General features: G+C 46.1%; 5 protein-coding genes across 5 annotated transcripts; 3 read left to right on the top strand and 2 right to left on the bottom strand.

Annotated features, from left to right (window-relative positions):
* Positions 1–2386: 2386 nt before the first annotated feature.
* H6S33_013015 (uncharacterized protein) lies at positions 2387–4295 on the top strand (the record flags this gene model as incomplete). Its single annotated transcript, XM_044844378.1, has 5 exons — positions 2387–2486; positions 2560–2590; positions 2704–3370; positions 3430–3541; positions 3595–4295. The coding sequence occupies 5 exons, from the start codon at positions 2387–2389 to the stop codon at positions 4293–4295; spliced, it is 1611 nt and encodes a 536-aa protein (XP_044694724.1).
* A 2443-nt stretch (positions 4296–6738) lies between these two features.
* On the top strand, positions 6739–8849 carry H6S33_013014 (uncharacterized protein; the record flags this gene model as incomplete). Its single annotated transcript, XM_044844377.1, has 4 exons — positions 6739–7111; positions 7200–7488; positions 7547–8265; positions 8326–8849. 4 exons carry the CDS (start codon positions 6739–6741, stop codon positions 8847–8849), a joined length of 1905 nt encoding a protein of 634 aa, XP_044694723.1.
* A 2230-nt stretch (positions 8850–11079) lies between these two features.
* H6S33_013013 (uncharacterized protein) lies at positions 11080–18269 on the bottom strand (the record flags this gene model as incomplete). The annotated part of the gene is made up of 10 exons (XM_044844376.1): positions 11080–14304; positions 14464–15930; positions 15988–16074; positions 16135–16320; positions 16382–16562; positions 16621–17242; positions 17295–17428; positions 17485–17732; positions 17800–17925; positions 18000–18269. 10 exons carry the CDS (start codon positions 18267–18269, stop codon positions 11080–11082), a joined length of 6546 nt encoding a protein of 2181 aa, XP_044694722.1.
* A 1532-nt stretch (positions 18270–19801) lies between these two features.
* H6S33_013012 (uncharacterized protein) lies at positions 19802–20391 on the top strand (the record flags this gene model as incomplete). Its single annotated transcript, XM_044844375.1, has 2 exons — positions 19802–20063; positions 20129–20391. The coding sequence occupies 2 exons, from the start codon at positions 19802–19804 to the stop codon at positions 20389–20391; spliced, it is 525 nt and encodes a 174-aa protein (XP_044694721.1).
* A 523-nt stretch (positions 20392–20914) lies between these two features.
* Positions 20915–22053, bottom strand: H6S33_013011 (uncharacterized protein; the record flags this gene model as incomplete). The annotated part of the gene is made up of 2 exons (XM_044844374.1): positions 20915–21097; positions 21169–22053. The coding sequence occupies 2 exons, from the start codon at positions 22051–22053 to the stop codon at positions 20915–20917; spliced, it is 1068 nt and encodes a 355-aa protein (XP_044694720.1).
* Positions 22054–22712: the final 659 nt, after the last annotated feature.

The following is a 22712-nucleotide window of genomic DNA, read 5'->3' as shown; positions in this document are numbered from 1 at the left end:
GAAATATATTTATTTGTTGTTCCTGTGTTGTTTACCTATGGGTCGCAACCAACAGTTCTCAAAAAAAGGGGCTCCAAAAAACCACTACCACAAACGAACGACAGTTGAAAACTGCAGAAGACAATTGAAAGATCAGCAACTGATGTTTGACGCGAAGAAAGCTTGTAGAAGGGGGAGGTTGGACTGATAAAGTGATGGGGGGGCAAGGGCGGGTGTTCTGTTTCCTCGGGAGAGGGGCACTGGGGGGGTTACTTACAGCTTGGAGGCTCCAGTCAAAAGAGGGCAGGCAATTTCGTGAGATTGAAGTACCACACTATTATTATTATATAGATTCCCTTTCTGAGCGGAATGGATCTAATAGGGATGTAGGTACCTATCCTTCGCCAGCGGAAGAATAGGGAGGGGAGAGCGAGTGTCGTAAGTTGGGAGCAGATGAGGGAGTGTAAGAGAAAAGGGGAGAGGGTAGAGGAGAGAGTAGAAGAAAAGAGGAAGGGGTGGATGGATGCAAAGGCCGATGAATAAAGAGCTTGGGAATTGGCAGGAAAGGGGAAGGCAAAAAAACTAAAGGAGACGCAGCATGAGGAACAGTAGGCAATCAATCAACAGGCACGACACGGACAGGGAAGATGTGCGTGTGTGTGGCCAATACAGATTCCGCTGCCGAATGCAATAAAAAAGCCTCCCGGAGAGTCTCGTCACGGACGGCACCTTCCCCCCCTCCCCCCCATGCCCACTCATTATTTGCATACATGAATCTACGAGTCTACTTCTTAGTGCTCTATCCTACATACTGGTCCTTGTCCACACGATAACCAACTTTCCCCTTCCAGTATCAGCGGCAGCTCCCAGAAAACTCATACACGGGCTCTGGGCTCCTTGTTTTCCAGAACCAGGATATGGTTCAAGTTTCGAAATACCTCTTCTTGGGCTTCCCGATCTGTCGAGGCCCGGCGCTTCCATTTCCCGAAAGATAGGCTTCCAGGGGAAACCCTCCGTATGATTGGAAGTATCCTGCAGCAGCAGGGGTTATTTCTTGTTTCAAGAATAGACTTGGATTGGTGGTACTGTCTGTACCTACTATTCATTTGGTGTGGCAAGAGTGGCCAGGCCTGAGCTCTCTCAGACCTCATAGCCTGCGCTCGATCATCACTTTCGGTGGCAAGAAGCAATCAATATCAACGAGGGCTGAATACAGTACCTACTTACATCGAGCGTAGGTAGAAGACTACTTGAACCTTTGGAATTTTAGCAATGCCTCCTGGAGTGAAGATATGTGTTATTCCTTTACTACTCAAGATAATACTTACTCAAGAGTACCGACTATACTTGTAGAGTACCTGCTGTAACACTTCTACAAAGAATCAGACCAGACATCCAGCAAGGAAAGCTCACGATTTCTATAAATACTTACAGCAAGAGAAGTGTCCCACGTCATCTTGGCACGGGAAGTTTTGAACCACGCTGGATGGACCTGCAGCCCAGTGAGAGAATGATTGGGAGAGACTGCTTCGCCAAAAGCGATTATGGTCTCCGTATGAGTACATACATCAAGCGAATAAGCGACTTTGGCACTGGTCCATGACTGTAGTGGAGCACAGAAAACACTCCGGTTATCGATTCAAATTTTATCTGATTCATTATTTACAATTTGGGTCCACACTGAAGATAAGAGATCAGAAAGTACCTAAAACATGTGAGTGCGCTAGGTCCATGTCTCGGTCACAAACGGTTTTGCCCCACCAACCGGTTCAGCATCTGTTTAGCAAGTAACCCTGATTGATGACAAGCCAAAGGAGCAGCCGGTTTCAACGAAGGACGGAAACGACAGCGATCCTCCTGGAAGAGCCGGCATGTCATGCGAGAGGTGCAATTGCATGTTACCTGCTCCTGAATATCCTAGACTCTCAATGGTTCTAAATCTCTCTGTAGCTAGCGTAATTTGACATTTGAAGTTTGGGATCTGTTAGACTTACGCGTACACAGTTCGGCATCTTTATCCAGAGGCATTCAAAGAGTGCTGCTTCCCGCCAAGTAGTGACATTCTTCTCTCATCTTTCTCTACATTCCTTTCCAGTGTGTGTGTGTTTCTTACATCTTCTCGACATTCCTTCTCGTCAATTTCGTATCACAAGTATCTTTTCCACACACTCGCTATCACCCGCTCAGTTCTTGTGCCGTTGTTGTGTGCTTGCGTTTGGGCTTTTTTTGTCTTGGTCTTTTGCCTTTTTGTAGCACAGCACTGCCGTTTTCTCTGTTCGTGATCTTGGCTGCCTGTCATCCCCTATTTTGGCCAGTATCACCTTAAGCCACAACACTTATTGCATCAACCAGTCCTCGGACATTCTTGGCTTCCGATAAACAGTGGTAGTTGTTATCTTGATTAAAGATGAAGACTCCATCATTTACCTCCTTGGCTGTGGTAGCCAGTGCCCTCGTTTCAACCGTTTCCGCTGCTGATTTGGACCCCATTGTCATCAAGGGGAGCAGTAAGTCCTCTATACCCCTCGATTTATTCCGCCGAGAGTACTGGCTAATAGAGGTTTCACTTTTCCTTGGTAGAATTCTTTTTCAAAAGTAATGGAACACAATTGTAAGTTTCACCTAGATATATTTTATATACTCTATACATTGTACATACATGTACATGTATGCAAATGCAAATGCAAATGCACTTGATTGACTGACTCTGCTTTTAAACTTTAGCTTTATGAGAGGTGTTGCCTACCAAGGCTCTGTCACAAACTCTAGTGCAACTGATACTTTTGTGGATCCGTTGGCAGATGCCGATGGCTGCAAGAGAGATGTCCCATTGCTTGAAGAGCTTGGTACCAACGTCATTCGTGTCTACGCCATCGACACTACTGCCGATCACACAGAATGCATGCAATTGCTTAATGATGCTGGCATCTATGTTGTGAGCGATTTGAGTGAGCCAAGTCAATCTATCAACCGTGACTCTCCAGTTTGGGACGACACGCTCTACACACGCTACACCTCAGTTATTGACGCTTTAGCCAATCATACCAACGTTCTTGGCTTCTTTGCCGGTAACGAGGTCTCTAATAATGCTTCCAACACTAATGCTTCCCCTTTCGTCAAGGCAGCCGTGCGCGACATGAAGCAATACATTAGCAGTTCGGGCTATCGCGATATTCCTGTCGGATATGCAACCAACGACGACGCTGGTATTCGCACACAACTGGCAGATTATTTCAACTGTGGAGATGCCAGTGATAGTGTGGATTTCTGGGGTTACAACATCTACTCTTGGTGCGGCGATAGCTCATACACCGAGTCTGGTTATGATGTTCGCACAACTGAGTTTGAAACCTACAATGTCCCCTCTTTCTTTGCCGAGTACGGTTGTAATGTATTTACACTCTACGTAAACCGCTTGATTACATCCTTACAGAGCTAACATGCCTTTAGGAGGTTCAACCACGTCCCTTTACTGAAGTTGAAGCTATCTACGGCAAGAACATGACATCTGTCTGGTCTGGTGGTATCGTTTACATGTATTTCGAGGAGACAAACAATTATGGTAAAAATCGTCCCCAGCCCACCAATCTTATCTCATTGCTAATACGTTTGAAGGTCTTGTCACCATCGAATCTAACGGCGATGCTAAGACTTTGACCGACTTTAACAACCTCAAGACTGAGCTTGCAAAGGTCACCCCTACCGGCGTTGAGATGGCATCTTACACTCCAACCAACACTGCTGCCCGCTCGTGCCCCACTAGCGATGCTGATTGGTCCGCTGCCACTGATCTCCCACCTACACCCAACAAGGAACTTTGCACTTGCATGTTGTCTTCTTTGAGTTGTGTCGCTGCTTCTTCGGTTAAGGACACAGACGCAGCTGATCTTTTCAGTTACATCTGTGGAGATGCTGGTATTGACTGCGCTGGTATCATTGCCAACGGAACTACTGGTGTATACGGCGCATATTCTATGTGCAGTCCTCTTGAGCGCTTGGCATGGGCCATGAACGCATATTATGAGGAGAACTCATCTTCATCTGACTCTTGCAGTTTCAGTGGGAGTGGGACTACCCAGGTTGCTGCTACTGCTACGGGTAGCTGTTCAACTCTTCTCTCGGAAGCTGGTGGAACTGCTGGTACTGGAACTGTTACTTCATTGCCTTCATCTACTGCCAAGACTACATCATCTACATCATCCGATGCTAATGCTGCAGGCTCTGTCTCTGCTCCTACCGTCTCTGTCGGCGCTTTCAAGATTGGCGCCTCTATGCTTGTCGCCATGCTTGGTGGTGTTGCTTTGGTTCTCGTTTAATGATATTGTACTTAATACGGATGGATGTGTACAGACTTCTGGCGGCATTTTGGTCGAAAATGACCTGAGGGTCATGCGAGACATTTTGTTTGCGTTGGGTTATTTCTAGGTTTTCTTACATTTTATTCTTGTTAATTGATTTTGTTTTGCATTGCTCTCCTGTAGCTGGAGACTGTTATTATACAAAAAATTCACTAAAAAAGAATTACCAACTGTACATGTATGTACGTGGTACGGTTTTATTAGACAATTCCTTTGCTCTTATTGTCCCTGCCCAACTTACTGGAAGTGAGCGATCGAACGTGACATGCCATTGAGGATCGGGCACCAAAAAGCGGTATCTGTAAGCCTTGTATGAGTTAACACTGGTACCAAATCTGTCTCAAGAAGACCTGTGCGTACTTCTAGAAGCTCGAGGGTCAAGTGCACTTTGCCCTTACACGAACGAAGTGCATTTAGTAAAGTGCATTAATCTCCGAGTGACGTGCTATGATGCTGAGCGACAAGTGCCTTTAATCTCAAATGCCATAGCCATAGTGGTCTAGGATAGGGTGTAGATAGAATAGTATCTAAGAATACCCGCCATTGTTCAGAGTTCTCGTTGACCATCAGCCTTACGCAGCACGTATGTACGCTACCCAGGGTCACTTTACACATTATTCTGCACACCTGAGGCTCAACCACAGGTATGTAGGTACTTTCACGGAAAGAAAAAGATACCGCCCCCGTCAAGCGGCACGTTCTGACCAACCCAACCCTACCTTGTAACCATCCCATCCTACCCGGTTGGCTGGGAAGTGGTGGTCGCGGCGTCAAAGCGTTTGATTTGTTTATTATCCGGCGGTGGCTTGTACGTGTGGGGGCCGCGCGTTGTTTAGCGTTGCTTTGCACCGCCTACCTCTACCACCTACCTTTTGAGCTGGAAACAATCCATCTACTCCCAGGTACTGGGGCTTCATTCCTAGTATCGGGTACCTTGCAGTGAGTGGTGTTGGCAGAGGCACAGTGGGGGATTTGCCCGGGGGGTTATGCGTGGTAAAGGTTGTTTACAAAGAAACAAGCCATGCTTAGGGGGTTTATTGCTTGATACGAGCTCCTTATGCCTCCACGAAGCTGTGATAGTGCTGATGATGGGGTAGGAACGTCAATCTCAATACGAACGGCGTAGAACCTTAGTTGTTTCTGCTAGAAAAGGTTTATAGCCGGGGTGGAGGAGGAAGAGGCAGTATAACACGAAATAAGTATGAGAATTGGCCCAATTGGTGATTGTAGATTCAGGAAGCACTCATCCGTTGTCGTAAATATAAATCGTGGGAATACACTACTTTTGAACAGATGTGAGTTTCTTCGCTACCACTAGTACTACAACCTCCCTGTGTCGCAGACCCACTTTCTGTGACTCAGGGTCACAGATCCCATCAACAGGGAAAAGCCCCCTTCTGAGACCTTAGCGCGCGACTCTCCCCCTTCTGGAATGTTGGCAGATCGGAGCGGCTCCTTTGTCCGAAATGAACCCTACGTAGCACACCTCCAGTCCCACTCACTCCCTTCTCTCCCTCCTCCCACGGGGGTATTTTAGAGAGTGCTGTAAAATGCATGCATGCGTATTTTTTTTTTTTTTAGTGGCCAGGACGGGATGATGCATCTCGTCTGGGCTCCGTTTGGAGGGAGATTCGTGATGCACGGATGATACGTATACTAGCGCTCAGACTGTAGGTGAAGCAACTTCAAGATATGTATGAGAGAGTATTATCGACTCTACATACATCTCTAGCTTTGCAGATTTTTATTTTATTTTTTTGTACCTTTGGTACATGCCTCTGCCTACGCCTACAAGCTTTGCTGTAGGTACGTCGCAGTTACAGTAGGAACAGGTCTCACACGCTGTTCGGACGTGGCATGTCTTGCCTGTCCGTTCGCTCGCTGGTTCACCGTGAATCACAGATAGCGAAGCCAGTGAAACCCAATTTTTTTTTTTTTTTTTAGCTTTTACTATCTGGCTATCGCGATCTCCGTAGCAGAATCGGGGAGAAGTTAGGACAACCAGTCTCCCTGTTATTTAGATTTAGGTACGATAGCGAACCGCAGATTAGGCTCCCAGAGTATGGCCCACCGAACCGTTCCAATCGCGTTCGAGGAACGGGAGGCTCCGGCAGAAGGGAAAGAAGGTGCTGCTGCCAGCTCCAGAAGCCTAACACGGGAAGTTACTGAGGTTAGTTTCAGGAACGCTCACTGGCCCCTGACAAGCCGCTTGTTGCTACAGCAACCTTATCACGTGCGGACGACCCACTTCGAACCTTGTTGACGTTGCCGTATCGTGTACTACAACACGTTCACAACTGGAATTGAAAAAAAAACCCCTCGTAGCTCGGAACCCAGCCCAAGAGAACAAGCTCGCCATATTATCTTCACTACATTACTGGCTACCAGCAAGCAAGCTACCATGTCCGATCCTGGCATTGACTACTCTAGCGATGAGCTCCCGGACCTACAGCTGCTCCTCGAGCAGAGCTTAGTAATGAAAGGGAGGGAAATTACGCCGAACCAGAGCCTCCCGCCGGCCACCCTGTTTGATCCAGCGACTCCACCCCGGGAGACGACGAAGAAGAAGTCTCAGTCGAAGGTTCCAAAGATTGCGACGGCAGGGAATCTAGATACATCCCGACGACTTCCAAAAGAAGCCACCGCTGCTACGGCTAAAAAGCAAATTAGAAAAGCTGCTACCACGACAGCGGTGGCTGGGAGACAGAAGAAGTGGGATGGCGGGCATGTAGAAGCGGTGATATCCACCACGCCGGCGGCAGAAGACGATTCGGGTTTGTAATAACATGCCTGTAGATTATTTGTCATTCTTTGTATATAGGGCAAAATAACTAATTTCATATTCCTTGACATATTCCCAAGACTACGCATCTGCGGTTGAGGAAGTGACTGTAGCAGAACCTACACCAGCGCCCAGGCGACGACGCCTCATACAGAAAAAATACCTACCCAGCAGCGACGACGATAGCGATGAAGAAAGGAGGGAATTAGAGAAGCTACGACGGAGCTTTGTAGACCTCACAGGCTCCGATTCAGAAGATGCACCCTCCCAACCTTCACGTAGTCGGCCTCCGGCGTCTCAAGCACCTCAGGCAACTACAGTACCTCAAACGATTTCCTCTGGAGATGACCTTGAGAGCTTCACACTGCGGTAGTACGTTCTCAAACTCCAGAAGCAGTTCTTTGTAGTACCTAACAGTATTTCACAGCTCACCGCCGCGCTCTACAAAACCGCGGAAGATGATACCACCGGTGGCCCTAAAATTAAAGGAAGCACCGACCCCACTTCGCAAGCTCAATTCCCACACAAAGCTCCTACCAAAGATGCCGCCTTCGCAACACCGCAAAAGTAGTGACGCATTCTGGGATCAGGAGATCACCGACAGCTGGGTTGATACTCATACGCCGTATAAAGTTCGCACTGGATCACCAAGCAGTCGAGGCCATAATGATGTAGATATAATCGCCGAGAAAGGCGGAGACGACGACGACGACGACGACGACGACGACGATGATGATGATCATATTGTAGAAGTTGAAGATGATGATTACCATGAAGAAGAAAGCGACGAAGAGCGGGCCCCGTCGCCTACAAAGCGCATGCCCGCGGCAAAGCTGAAGCCCAAGGAGAAGAATACAGAGTCAAAATGGGCCTTCAATGCCCGCAAAAAGCAGCTCGCGGAAGACTTCTTCAAGACTATTGATGAGAAAGTTGGCAAGGGCGAGATATCACAAAAGACTGCCGCTACAGGCGGCGTTAAGATAGTATGGAGCAAGACGCTCCGTACCACCGCTGGGACTGCAAAATGGCGGGCTGAGAAGCTGCAAAATATCTCCGCCAGCGCGGCGATGGAGCATCCACTGTCCACTGCACGGGTGCGACACCATGCTACTATCGAGCTGGCCGAGAAGGTCGTCGATAGCCAAGGTTCGTCACAAATGCTTCTACTAATGTCCTGACCTGACCGAAAGCTGACGGTCCACATAGAAAAATTGTACAACACAATGTGCCATGAGTACTGCCATATGGCAAACTACATGATCAGCAATGTCACCAAGCCTGCCCACGGCACCGAGTTCAAGCGATGGGCCGCAAGGGCCACGCGCGAGTTTGCGCACCTCGGTGTCCATGTCACAACCAAGCACAGTTATGAGATTGACGCAAAGTTCAAGTGGACCTGTCAGACGCCTAATTGCGGGCAGGTCTACAAGCGACACTCAAAGTCCATTGATATCACACGCTCTAGATGCGGCGCCTGTAAGAGAGGATTGTTATTGCAGACGCACCCGCCGCTGCGAGAGAAAAGGCCTATTACCGGGTATCAAGCGTTCGTGAAAGAGAATTTTGGGCGGATCAAGGCGCAAAACCCGGGGGTGCCACAGAAGGATGTCATGAAGATTGTGGCGCAGGCATATAGAGAGGCTAAGGAGGCAGGAGCGATAGAGGCGGTAGAGGCGGTTGGAGAGAATGAGGGAGATTTAGAGGTCATGCTGGGTGAACTCAAGGTTTGAGGGTGTGAGAATATTACAATGAGGCGTATGGTTTGGTTTGGTTTCGTTTTGGGCGTGATCGTGTCCGAAATTTTGACTGGTTTGATTACCGGATTGCATGCATGTAGTCTGTAGAAGTGCATAAACTACTTTTTCTCACATCAGAAGCTAAAATATGATCCCACCGATGTCTTTCACATTATCGCATGGTACGTATAATTGAAAACTTTGCAGCACTTCTTCCAGAATCAGAATCTCACGAGCAAGTGAAGGGTTCTCAGCTCTGATCAACTTTTACCCTGCATATGGTCATATGGACTAAGAATTCATCACTTATGCTGATACTATTGTTGTACTGAACAGCAAAACCCATCACAGCCGGACCCGGTTCGCTGAAGATAAAAGGAAAAGTACCAGGGTGCCGGATAGACTAATCCTGCAGTTGACAAAGATCACCGGAATGATGTGTACTCTAGATAGGGATTACTTTTTGGAGAAAAATAAACTTTTTCTCTCAGCCTCGATCATGAACCCTGAGGTTCTGATAAGCTCCCAGATAGAGTTTTGATAGGGTTGATAAGTCTCACTGCGCATGATTACTAAGAGGACCAATGATACAGAGGTTTCAAGCGATCTTGCATTTCAACACTTTTGGTCTCGGTATTCGGTAATGCACACTAAAGGGCGAAAGTGGGCTATGCACGTGTTATGTAACTACTTCATGTATGTGTTGTGTGTGTTTGAGATGCCAAATCCACTTGCATAAACATACGTCTCTGAGAAAGCATGCAACCAACCGCTACTACTTGCAGAATCTGTTACCTTCAGCCCTAGCTAACATCATCATGATCTAAATTCATGGGTGTTGTGTTTAGGGTGCCGCAGTGCGTGGGGTCGGTTTATTAGAGCTGAACTTTGGGTCCACCGCCCGATAAACCGAGTGATAGGTTATGACCAAACGCAAACGCCTAAAATTAAATATGTCACCGAAAAATTTTCTCCCAAACCTTCCTCCGAGTACGGTGGGTGATTCCCTAGCACTCTTCTTAGTAGTCTTACTCCTTTCTCCGGGAAAGCACCACATGTTTGGTAATAGCAGTTGTCCGTAGTAGAACTGCTCTAGGAAGTCAATCAAGGGCGACTTCGATCTCTGAAAATAAAATAGGACTGCAGGGTGATCGTGACAGATACCGATTAAAACCCCTAAATTAAATTGACAAAATTCAAGAATGTAGGTACGCGCGTACGTACTTTGCTCTACATACATGTATGTACTCTGCGCACCCACAGATCTGCTTCCCAGGAAACCTCTATGTGAAGGAAAGAGCATGAGCCAATGATGTTAATCCCTAGGGCACATCATTCCTTACTTAATCGACGTACTGTATGTGAATCGAAGTAGACGTAGAGGAGGTTACTTGGTGACTATGTCCAAAAGACACAACCAACCAAGCAATCTCGATTGATTTTTTAATTTAATAGTTTTACCCAAGAAAACCAATCGATAATAAAAAGGTTTGAATCCAACCCTAATGAAGGGACAGGATTGTGTTAGGCTCGACCCCGGGTTTGAACCGGGGACCTCTCGCATATTAACTTAGAGTGCGACCCTAAGCGAGAATCATACCACTAGACCAGCCGAGCTTGTGATATAGGACTCCAAATAAACAAATTTCATCAATTTTCAAAATAGCTGTTAGTTGGAGGTCCGCTGCTACATCTACTGTGTCTAGTGGTGGTTTCTAACACTAAATATACTTCAAAAAACCACACCGAAGTGGGGAATACTCGCGAGACTAGATCATTTCTACTACTTTGTACTCTACACACTATATACTAGTATTGATAAGTTGTAATATCACCTTCTTGGTAAGACTCTCATTCCTTTAATAGATACGACCAAGACGTACTTACATGAGTACTTACCGTAGTACGTTAGATGTACTACGTACTTTGTATGACTGACCAAGAACTCAATCTTGGTTCAGGGCAATACTTATAAGTAGTAATCAAAATGGTAAGCTTAGAAAATAACTACACTGTGTGGACCAGGGCTGGAAATATCTGGATAAAGAGCCTAGTATCATGCTCATAAGATATCGTGATAACATGTCTAATCAATTTAAATAATTATAGAGTAGGAAATAAAGGGGAAAAAATCAGATAAACGCCGTCCCAAGATGCTACAACCAGCCGTTTCCGAATCATACACCTTTTACATCTTTTCCGTTTTTTTCCCAACAGCATAACCTCATATGCCAGCGATTATCTCATCGACAACGTCCAACAACATTCTGAAAGAATAGAAATCTGCAACACTCTTGTACACGTTCAAACGTTTCACCAACGGCTCCCTTTCCATCGTCAAAACCCACGCCCCTGAACAAGCACAGTGCTCTTGAAAGTCGTTTGCTTTGAGCTGCTTGCATTTGCCACACTTGAGATCCTGGGCATTGTAAGCCGTAATCATTTGCTGCAACTGTCCAATCATCTTTTCCTCGAATGCCAGTCTATCAAATTCTGTCCCGCAAAAGAGGCATTTCCACGCTTTCTCTCGGGCATGTGCTCCTTCACCTACCATATCTGGTATCAAGTCCTCGTCCTTGCAGAGATCCATATCTCGGGTCATCGTACAACTGGAACAAACAACTTGAGAAAACTTTAATGACTCGCTAGGATTCTCAAAGATACCCTCCTTGCTAAATTCTTTGACGTCGAACATGCCGAGGAGCTCTTTCCTTAGCATGCGTGCTTCGAGATTTATTTCCTTTGCTAGGCCAAAAACCGCTGTTAGACACCGGACCAATTGCAGAACTGGGTTCTTGAGCGGCTTGTATGCGCCAGGCAAAGAAGGAAATTCAAAGTCGACGTCAGGTTCTGAATGGAGCATCGATTCTTGAAGTCGGCGAATCAATTGACCAATTTGTTTCCGCAATGGTTTTGAGAACTCCTTTCCAAGAACAATCTTGTCACTATTCTCGTCCTCTGAAACTTTGAAGTAGATTTGTGTAGGTCTAGGGGTTGACGGATCGGATCCTGAAGGTTCTGGGTGCTTCTGCTTGTACATGATCTCAACAAACTCAACTACCCACTCGTTGAAAACATTCTGAAGGGCCTCGGGTAAAAACTTTGCAAATTGCCAATGCATTATCGTGTTGAGTGGTTGTTCAATTTTATCCTCCTCGATATTTTGACAGGCTTTACCGCCATGGTTTACCTCGTCATACCATACGAGGTAGTCCCAGTACTCCTTGATTTCAAGATCTAGGAAATGGAATAGCGGCTTCGCCCGGATAGATTTTATGATGTACTCACTATAGGCGAATGCGTTGCCTACATCAGCTTTTGTTGTCTGGACCAGAAGCTTGTTCGCGTTTGCAAAAACAACGTTCGATCCAACCCGGCGAAAATCTGTCATTAATTGCAAGAGCGCCTTTTTCGACATTGTTTGAACATAGTAATGTAGGGCTCGATCGTATAGAAAAGAACCTGGATTCTCGACCCATCGCACCAGATGCTGAACCATGACGTCCGCTGTGTGGTTCCCTTTGCAAGCTTCCGCCCACCATGCTTTCACCATCTCACGTAGTACAGTGACGCCGGCTGTCGCAAATGCATTATCGGCAAATATTACATTAGTTCCGTCACTTGGATTTTCATCGGTGGGTGCTGCTGGGTTCAAGGACACAGAGTCACTCCCTTCAAGTTCATTGATCAAGGAGGAGGTAAGGATGGTGTTGATGGCGAGGTTCCGAACGTCGATTTCGATGCAGACTGAGGAATAAGAGCCTGGATTGTTGATAGCGGGCATTTCCACCGTTTCGAAGGCTCCAACAATATCATCCTTCTCATACCCACCGTGATCTGGTTTTGGTGAAGGAGACCACCAAAGCACAACATTATTCTTTTGTAATCGCCGAGCATAGGCAACATCAATTAAATAGCTAGGGTCATCTTTCTCGAGATTACAGATTGGAACATCACCATAACGCGCCAATTCCATGTAATCAGAGATCCAGGATCCCAGGGCTAGGTAACGAGTAACGATACGCTTTGCCACAAAAGTTTGCCAGCCCAAGGGCGGAAGATTGCTGTCAGAAGCATCTGAGCGTAGTGATAAAATCGGAAAATCATTTAAAGCAGGTACACTTTCCACTAAGGTTCGTCTCTGCGAAGATTGAATGACTAAGACTGTCGGTTTCGACTCTTCGGAGCGAACTTTCTTAACGAGATCACTCAACCCCTTCTGTAGTTTCTTTTTCGTGTTGACGTACGATATATCGAAGCGTAGCGTCTCAGGGTAATCAAATGAAGTTTGCCAATGGCCATTCTGTTCTTTGTATCTCCGGGAGAATTGTTCAGCGTATATTTTTTCCATATTCGGCAGATTTTGTGCGTCTCGGGTGGTATTATAAACGAGTACATGGGCTTCGTCTTTTGCAGTCGAGAAAAGTCCAAAGATTTGTCGGTCCCCAGCAATTACGTGATATAGGAAACCAAATTCTAGCGGGCTCTCATGGAGGTAAGGTTTAGTGCCAACCTTTGCCTTGAGTGTCGATAATTCAAATCCGTGTTCAAGACCTTTCCCAAGAACACCTATCTGAGTATCATCAAAGGTACAATTGTTACCCAACTCCAACAGAGCTCGAGTCTCTAGTGGTACTTGTGTTTCATACACACCTTCCACACTAGGGTGGTTGAAGATGATAGAGAATGCTTTGGCTTCTTGGATGAATGTGTCTTCAGGAACCGTGAGCTTAGAAAGGTTGGTCGATGGATGTCCATTGGGAAGAATGTGATTCGTTTTTTCAATTGTGCATCCATTCACAACAACCCGGGGAAGATCATCGTTTCTGAAATTGATGAATACTTGGCGCGGCACCTTGATCTTTAAAGTAACAACCTTTTTATCGACCAAGATAAAAGCTCGAATTTCACCAGGCATATCAGTGGCCCTGAGCTGTAGAATCTCCCAAGTGCCCGAAAGCATTGACTCTGTCTGATTTCTGAAGAAGGTCCCTAATTTATCGCTCTGCGGGCCGCTCCTATCACCAAACAGTTGTTTCCGTCTCATCCTGGCATGCCTCTGCAGTTTCCACTTCTTCTTCTGGTACTGCAGCCATCCTCGATAATCTTCGGTCATTAAAGGCATGATTTCAGGCAGACTAGCAAATGGATCGTTCGGCACAACGCTCTCTGGAGCTTTCCTCTTTTGAAGTCTTATAGCAGTCCCGACCAACATTGGCTTTGCTACAGATGCGTTGCCAAAGTCTTCCATGTCGCCTAGGCTGGTAGCTTGTAAACTGCTCGCAACCTCGTTCACTGGAGCAATTCTTTTTCCAAACATATCTGTCATTTTCTTTTGTTTGAATTTGTCGTCTTTGATGTTAATCCGCCTTTGTAGCCACTCAGGATGAGCAACCCTCGGTACTGGGTTCCGCACTTTTTGGAGCGCGGCTGGGATGGTAATGAGTTTCTGGATGACAGATCCCAAACGCTCGAGATAGTAGTTCCAATCAAGGAGTGCTCGTGGATCCATATCGCTAGGTTCCTCTTTCAACCATTTCCTCAAGAAATGTCGCTTCACGGACAGCTCTGCAGAGAAAATGGCAACTGGGATAGCTCTCTCCGTAACTGGAGCATCCCTGGGTTTTGAACAAATAATATATTTGCAATTTAACCCCTTATCTTTCACCATCTGCTCCCCCAAGAACTCAGCCAGCCTTTTTGCCGTGGTAATAGACGTTGATTTCTGGGAGCCGTACTCTGCAAGAGTCTTTGACATGCTCCTGTTCTCGCAAATCAAGTCGATAAGCTCTTCGTCGGCTAAGGTAGAACCGCGTTGATGAAGCACGTCTAGCCACCTGTTGGCAGTCTTTGCAACCGCTTCATAACACTCTGTTAGGGTGGTACCCTCCAGAAAGAACTTGAAGATCTGAGACTGAAAAATCTTGATAAGCTTTAATTCACCACGGCGTTTGACTTCAAATCCCTTCAATTCTGCTAAGCTCCCGTCATGGTTGAAAACGGCGTAACGTTTCTTCAAATTTTTGTCTTCTTCCTTTGATGTGGGCAAGATCATAGCTCTGTACGGACCATCTACTTCGAAGAAAATACTGTTTTCGCTATGTGTCTCGTATCTGAATGTTTTCGGATCCTTAAGCTCCTGGTACTGATGATTCGTAAATTTCGCATGGACAAGATGATTCAACATGACACAAGGATAAGAAATCGGAAGTTTCTTTCCACCCTTCAAAGTGAACGCAAAGTTCTCTGGAAATGTGGCTGGGAGGATACACCAAATACCATCGGTATCCAATTCCAATGGTCTCCCTATTCGTTCAACCAACTCCTTAGCCATCTGGATGATGTGTGCACCAGTAAGACAAGTTACACCGGCCATTTCCATCGAATACCATCGAGATCCCTTTCTCATAACATAACCATAGAAAGAGTTGAGAATGACTTTATGTGCAAGCTGAAGTGAGTCAAATAGAATCACCATTTTCTTGGCTTCGTCGATTTCTCCAGCTGTTGCACCGGAAGATGCAAGATCATCTGTCTTGCGCTTCCAGACCTTCTGCTGCCCTTTGAAGTCATACCGACGATCACGAAAATCCTTTACCGTGTCCACATAGAAAGGATTCTCGCGTTGGCAGATAATGGCTTCCTTTTCAATTGTCTTGTTCTCATGAATCTTATGGTAGATTTTCTTTGAATATTCTTGCAATCGCTTCTTTATAGCATTCGACTGGTCCTCACTCGAAAGGTCATCCCAGGTTCTTGCCGGCTGGTTTGGATACCTTGGCGGGAAACGCTCATTCTCGAGCGCACGCTTAATCATGTTATATTCGTCGCGTTTTGCAGGAAGGTATTCGCCACGCCAGGCCCAGGGTAATCGTCGATCACAAGTTTTTCCAGGACGGTTGAAATCGCAGGCTGCGCAGTCGGACTCTTGGATCATAGAGTCAGGCTGAAGACGATTTGTAGTCATGATGTTTGGGTACATAGAGGCTACGTCTAAATGATAGATCGAGGGCCGTTCGTTCCTTATCGGGACCTCTCTAAGCTTCATGAGTCTGGATTTAATCTGTTCTTTTATCTGTAGATACTTTATAGTAAGCATATGTATTTTCAGATGGAAAAATATGTTCCTGACTTCCTCGTAGTTCGTGACATCCTCCACCTTTTTCTTCTCTTCTACAACAATACTAAAGGATAGAGCGGCATCCAGGTCTCGTATTAACTATATTCATCATTAGATTATTAAAGTTGCGGGGACGTTGATATTAGACAACAAACTCACATCATCGATCGCTTTCGTATCAATCACAAAATTCACTGGCAGATCAGAACGAAATATACCACACTCAATAGACTCGACGTGCCCTCCCACGTATGTCTCTGACTCTAGTAAATGTCCCTCATAGAAAGCCTCTTCTGTTTGTTTATGTTTATTCGGCAGAACAATATCCTTGAGGTATGCTTGTACCTGTATAATTTGGAAAACATAAGCGAGTGAGATATCATGATTTGAATATTTCCCTACTTACCATCAATAACATCTCACATAACGTTCCCGTACCCTTTCTCAACACATCATCCGGACCTAATGGAATAATTGTACATAGCGAGAAGACGAACGGGTGCACATATTTCATATAGAGGTAATATGTTGCCACAGCATCGGAAACTGAGTACTCTGCTAAAGTCTGCGGTTTTTCTATCGCATATCTTTCCACTTGCAGTCAGTTCGATTAGACTAAACGAGGTAGTAGAAGATTTAACAAACCTCGTCATAAGTTCTGGATCTAACTCGTCTGGGTCATATCCCAACTTTGCAGTCGTAACCGCTTTGAGGCCCTGACTTCCTTGTGGTAGATATGAATCTCTTTTTACCCATGAAAACGCATCCATGTGCGCACAGTAATTGCTCTGGTACACGTCCTCACTATTCTTTCGGAACCCAATTTCAGTGTACATATCAATTCCTAATAGACTGGCTCTTGCCTCGACAAACGGCCAATCGAAGAAGTCTCCGTTATATGTCACCATTACTGTGGGTTTTGCCTCCTTGATATGCTCAAAAAAGCGCTCAATTACAGCCTTCTCGTCAGGTTCGTTGAAGATGATGAATTGACCCTCGTATTCTGGGCGAGGGGTGTATTCAAAATCCTCGATATCCTGTGAGACGATTTCTCGATTGGTAATGAGGAACCCTTGACCTTCAATCATGTATGATATCATCATAATTTGGTCAATTACTGCATCAGGGAATTTCAAGGGGAGTTTAGTAGTTTCGATGTCATAAGCCATAACCACAGGCTCCGCACGCTTTAAACGGTCCTCAATAAGGGAGAGTGAGACTACCCCGTGCTTTGCTTCAACATTGTACCAGCGACCGACTCGGATATCTGTAACCCGTTGTGTTAAGATTTTTCTCGGTATGAGGGTCAAGTATCTTACTAAGGTCGATAGCTACACGGACATGGTACGGAACATCATACTCTCGGATGTCGATTATATATTCACTGGCGTCTATAGTTGCAGTCGTTTTTCGATCTGTACCGTCATCAAGGAAATCGAAGCCAGAATTTGCACTTAATGAAAGATAATCAGCATATATAATGGGCCGATGAAACGGAGGAGAGCAAACCTGACAATCTCCGCATAAGCATCCATAGCATTAATATTTTTTTTATTCTTCTCCGCTATGGGCATAAGAACTTTCCGCACGGAAAGCAATTCCGATACGTTATCAAATTCTAGCTTTATGAATGTCCGCCGGTAGCCTAGCAGATGGTTTGGCATTTGCAGATCCTCTTTCGTTAATCGAGACATCTTTTTGATGACACCCTCGAACTTTCGGCGTAGCCATTCTTCTACTTCTCCTTCAAAGCCGAGCTATAACCGCGGGAATATACTATCAGTGTTCTATCATAATTTGAATCGGGGTCCTTGACCTCCATACCTTCGTCGCGATCAAGAAATATGGATCGTACATGACAGTAGCTTTGAATGAGCCTCCGAAATCGTCTAGAAAATAGTAATCCATCCCTGCCTTCCCACCTATGACTTGGTCGTCTTCAATCGTCGTCTATCACACGGTTCAATTAGCCCCCAAGCACCTCCGGGCATGGCTCCCCCATTGTTTTCAAGTACCAAACTCACCGCATGCATATTGATCAACCATCCGATCTTTCTAGACCCAGACTCGAATCGCTCAAATCCCATCCTATCATCGATTTCATTGGCAAGCCTCGTATTCTCAAACTTCTCCTCCACCGACGTTCCATCCGTAGCTAGTAGTGACTTCGCATCGATCGTTTTCGTCTTCTTATACCGACCGCCCGCTCTTACACCGGAGCCAAATTCGCCGCCTTTACCGCCTCGAGAGCCACCGCGGCCCCGAAAGTTTGTTCCCCGTGGTCGTGAAGCCATAGATTGAGGAATGGATGAAGGGGGTGCGCGGGCACAAGTGAGATGGTGATAGCAGTGATGTGTGTATTAGTTGAGCCTATAGATGAGAATCGTAGATCAATAATCGTGAAGGTATGGTAATGAGGTGTATACATGTAATTGACAGGTTTCTGTGTTTCAAACCTCCTCCTTGGGTGCCAACGTGAGCTTGTTGGCCCTTAAGGTTGTCGCGTCTGTAAATCTTATGGGTTAGGGTTGACAGCGCGGCGGAAAATTAAGCGTGTGAGAACGCGAGCCCCTTGCCAAGAGATTGACGCGCCCGCCAAGATCACTTTCACTTTAACGTGATAGACAGGACCAACGTGATATTAGACCTGACTACCGTACTAGCTGCCAGTACGACCAGGCCCCGAATTTCCCTGTTATCAATTGGGATTATACTTTTACTTTCTAACCGAATCATACTCCATGATGAGTCCCAAATCAGGCTCTAGAAATTATCAAATCAGTGAAGTGCCGAATCAGAATCGATGACGCACTGCAGTGTTGAATTATTATGAGTCATTTCACCTATTATTCTGAAGGCTATGCGCTGGATACTCAAGGCTCTATGTAGATATGGGATCACTAGATTTATAGGATCGTCAGCCAGTACTTATGTAATTGGCTGCTGAATAATTATGTATCGAACTAAACCTACACAGGTAACTTTATACAATTCTACATGTGACCCCTCTGTCTCCGGGCATGAATTGGTGCAATTGGGCAAACCGCTAGTAATCGCTAACTACAGGAAATCTGTGATTATACCTACATGTTCTCTTACGGAGAGCGTGATGATCGAACCAGTTTCCTCTGTCTCGTACCCTCCCCCCCTTCCGGCCGTTACCACCTAGACGCCTTCACGGGGGTATGGTTCTCACGGGGGTATGGTGCAACGTTCAAGAACGTCAAAAATGAGCATGGAGAATTCGAGAAAAATCAACAGAAGTCCTTATTTTGCACAGAGAATTGTATCTATAAGCCCTATTTGCTGATATTCCTCGTATTTTTTGTGCCCATTTTTGTCGTTCTTAGTTGTTACACCATACCCCCGTGAGCACCATACCCTAGTGAAGGCGTCTACTACTCCGCTGTATGTAGAAACTTTTTATAATCTACAAAGTCATTAGAAATTTTTTTTAGTGAGAGACTGGATATACTGTCTCGCTATTTGTTCTCATAGGCTTTGTAATCCGCTGCTTGCTCCGTTGGGGCCCTTACCGCGTATCACAAAATCCAGGAAAAATGATATATCATCATAACTACTAAGGCCGTAAGATACATGTATATGATCTGCGACGTCCAAAATTCCCCACCACCAAATCCTAGAAACCCTCATCCCCCTACCGCCTTTCCCGCCAAGCCCATTTACTCCAATTCTCACTCGGCTCTGCCTCGTAGCTTACGTAATATAGGCTACAAAACAATGACGATATGCACCACACCCCGCCAAACCAACCGCGCCAAACGAATCCTAAGCACAACTTCTCACTCTACAAACCACCACAAAAATGGCAGAAGACGCCCGTGAAGTCGCTGAAACCTCTCGGGAAGCCGTAACAACCCTGCCCAAAAAACCCTACACACCGCCGGCACCACCCACGGGCGCAAACGAGTATGCCCGGCCCGCGCAGGCCACCCTCACAGATGCTGTGAAGTCAATTTCAATGGAGGACTTTAAAAATGTCCATATGCAGCCGTGCGTCCGTAACTCACTACTTTATGGTATTGGAACCGGGTTTGCGTTCGGAGGGTTGAGACTGGTTCTAGGAGGTACTGCTATTCGGGCAATAGGTGTTAATTACAGTTGCAATTGGCTGACGAAAGTGGCCAAACAGCTTCCGTACCAAGAGCGGCGAACTGGGCGGCTGGTACATTTGCGGGTGCTTCGCTCATGACATATGAGTTCTGCCAGTTCCGGCGACACCGGGAAAAGGCGGGGATGCAACGGGCGATCGAGATTATTGATCGGAGGAAGGCGGAGAGGGAAAAGCAAATCGCAGAGAAGAAAGAGAAATTGAGGATTGAACGGGAAGAGAAGGCGAAGGCCGAAGAGGCGGCCAGGATTGCGGCGATGCGGCCGTGGTATAAATTCTGGTGAGTGAAATGAGGTGTAACTATATTTGGCTATTATTGGCGTCGTGCTTTTCTCTCGAGTTTATAAAAGGAGCTGTAATGATAGGAGATTGAGGTCTGGGGCATATAATACTTGACTTTGTTTGATGGCTGAATGCAATAATCGTGCAGTATTTGAATGCACAATGGTTACATGTAGTTGTAGTTTTTGCGTGTGTATAGATAGAGGAAATGATGGATAATAGAAATTTGGATGACACACTAAGCAATAATAAGTCCCCCATACCGCCCAAACAAAACCGGTCCCCAGCCCACATGATATTGAACGCAAAGCTGTAGCAAATATATATGTACCTATACAAAGAGATATAATACCTTGAAGATTTCCAACAACGCCAGCCCTCACCACTAAACATCAGACAGAAAGCGGGAAAACAGACGATATGTTTGTTGACCTACCAACTCCAGTTGAATTCTGGGTGGTGGCGTATAAATATGTAGTTGATCGTGCAGGCCACGGTGCACTCAAACCAACGATACCAGGTCAGCTATACTACAGGGTCGATTTTGAATTGGACAGTCTTCTTCCTGCCGCCCTCATCTGAACCTTCATTTTGAGCGCTTTCACCCGCCGCCACTTGCTGTCGTTCCGGGAAGCTTCTTCTTCTCCGTCTCGATTCGCTCCTCTTCTCACGGGCCTCTTTCGATATTCTAGCCTTGTATTCCTTGATCTGCTCAATGAGATCAATATCAGTCGGCTATTCACATGGCGACGAAATGCCCCATGAGCAAATGCACGTACCTGCTGCATCCGCTTCTGAGACCTGACATAACGTTGAGTAGGCGTTGGGCGATATCCAATCCCAAGCTGCTCCGTATCATCAGAATCTACATCCTCGTTCTCGTCCATGACCACACCATCACCGTCCTCTCCCGTATCCATTCTCGGTAATGGGGGTGAGCGCAGGCGCATCCGCTTTGTGTGATTATTATTATTACGATTTTCCTCCATTTCATCACCTCCATTTGAAATACTCCTGGTCGCTAAAGGTGGCTCATCCACCCATTCTACCCCGCCTTTTGTTTCAGCGGTAACCTCTGCCGACTCGATATGTCTATTCTCGCTCCCATCCATCGATGAATCACCATCGTTATTCTTTGTCAATACTCCGATATTTCTATTCCCTACTTTCGTCATCGTGGTAGCTGTAGCTATTAATCTCGTCTTGTTTTTTGGTTTCTTGGCCGCCGGCTGCCCCGTCGTCATTGTGGTAGCAGCTGTAGCCATCCCCAAGTCTCCGCTCGTAAATATCGGTCTAGCTACTGATAGATTCAAATCCTCCAACTGACTTGCAAGCTTCCTCGACCTTGGCGATGCCTGACCACTACTCGGGGTAATAACCTCTATATCGTCCGCAATCTCCACATCGGTAGCCTCATCGTCCTCATCCGTGAGCGCTGGTTGAAGTCGCCATGGAGTCTCAGGAACCCCAAGGGGTGATCTGTCGCGCTTCCGTTTCAATGGTGAAAAGTAGTTCGTTGTGGGAGCTGTAGTAGCTGTGTTGGTACTGATGGTAGTACTCATTGTCGTCATCATTGGGGAGGAGAAGTGAGTATAGGCAGCGTACTCTTCTGTACTTATATGCGGCGGTAATAGAGCTTCGGCGTCGCTACGCTCACTGTTCATGGTGTTGTCCAGGGCTGTTTTGCAGGTACAAACAAGCAAGCAATAACAAAAAGAAAACAAAAAGGACGTCAGATCATGTCATATCGCAGCACAACAAGAAGAAGAAACGTGGGAACGAAGGTTTTTTTTAATTGTTGGCCTGGGTGGTTGGATGGTTGGACTTGAGGTATGGTAAGGTAGGTATTGATCAATTCGCTTTGTTTGTATGTACATACATCGAAACAGGATATGATCTTCACTCCACGGCTATTGCTTATGTGTTGTCCCCCAGCCCTAGAAATAGAGTATTCACGTGAAATATGATTGAGCTGTGATTTCGAGGATTCATGTATATAGGTACGTACATGTAGTTGTTAACTACCTAGCTTGAGTACATGTAGCTACATCTCAGACAGCTACTTAAAAAAGTCAATCTCCCAATACCTATTTGTAAAAGTACGTGCGGAAGCGGAAGCATCATTCCCGAACCCTGTGGAGATCGTTGGTGAATCTGCCGTTGCTTGGCGATTTTGTTGGCATCCAGCAAGTCTCCTAAACCTTAAAAGCAAGCCGTATGGTGCGGGGTTCCGTTCTGAATGGTGCTGGTCATCACATGTGAGACGTCGAAGCCACACAAAATACCTATTGGAATGAGCGAGTGCATATCGATGATGATGGAC

The sequence above is a fragment of the Morchella sextelata genome, assembly GCF_020137385.1.
Source record: "Morchella sextelata strain SCLS chromosome Unknown scls_9, whole genome shotgun sequence".
Taxonomy (NCBI): domain Eukaryota; kingdom Fungi; phylum Ascomycota; class Pezizomycetes; order Pezizales; family Morchellaceae; genus Morchella; species Morchella sextelata.
Note: the sequence above shows the minus strand (reverse complement) of the source record. Positions and strands in the feature narration are given on the sequence as shown.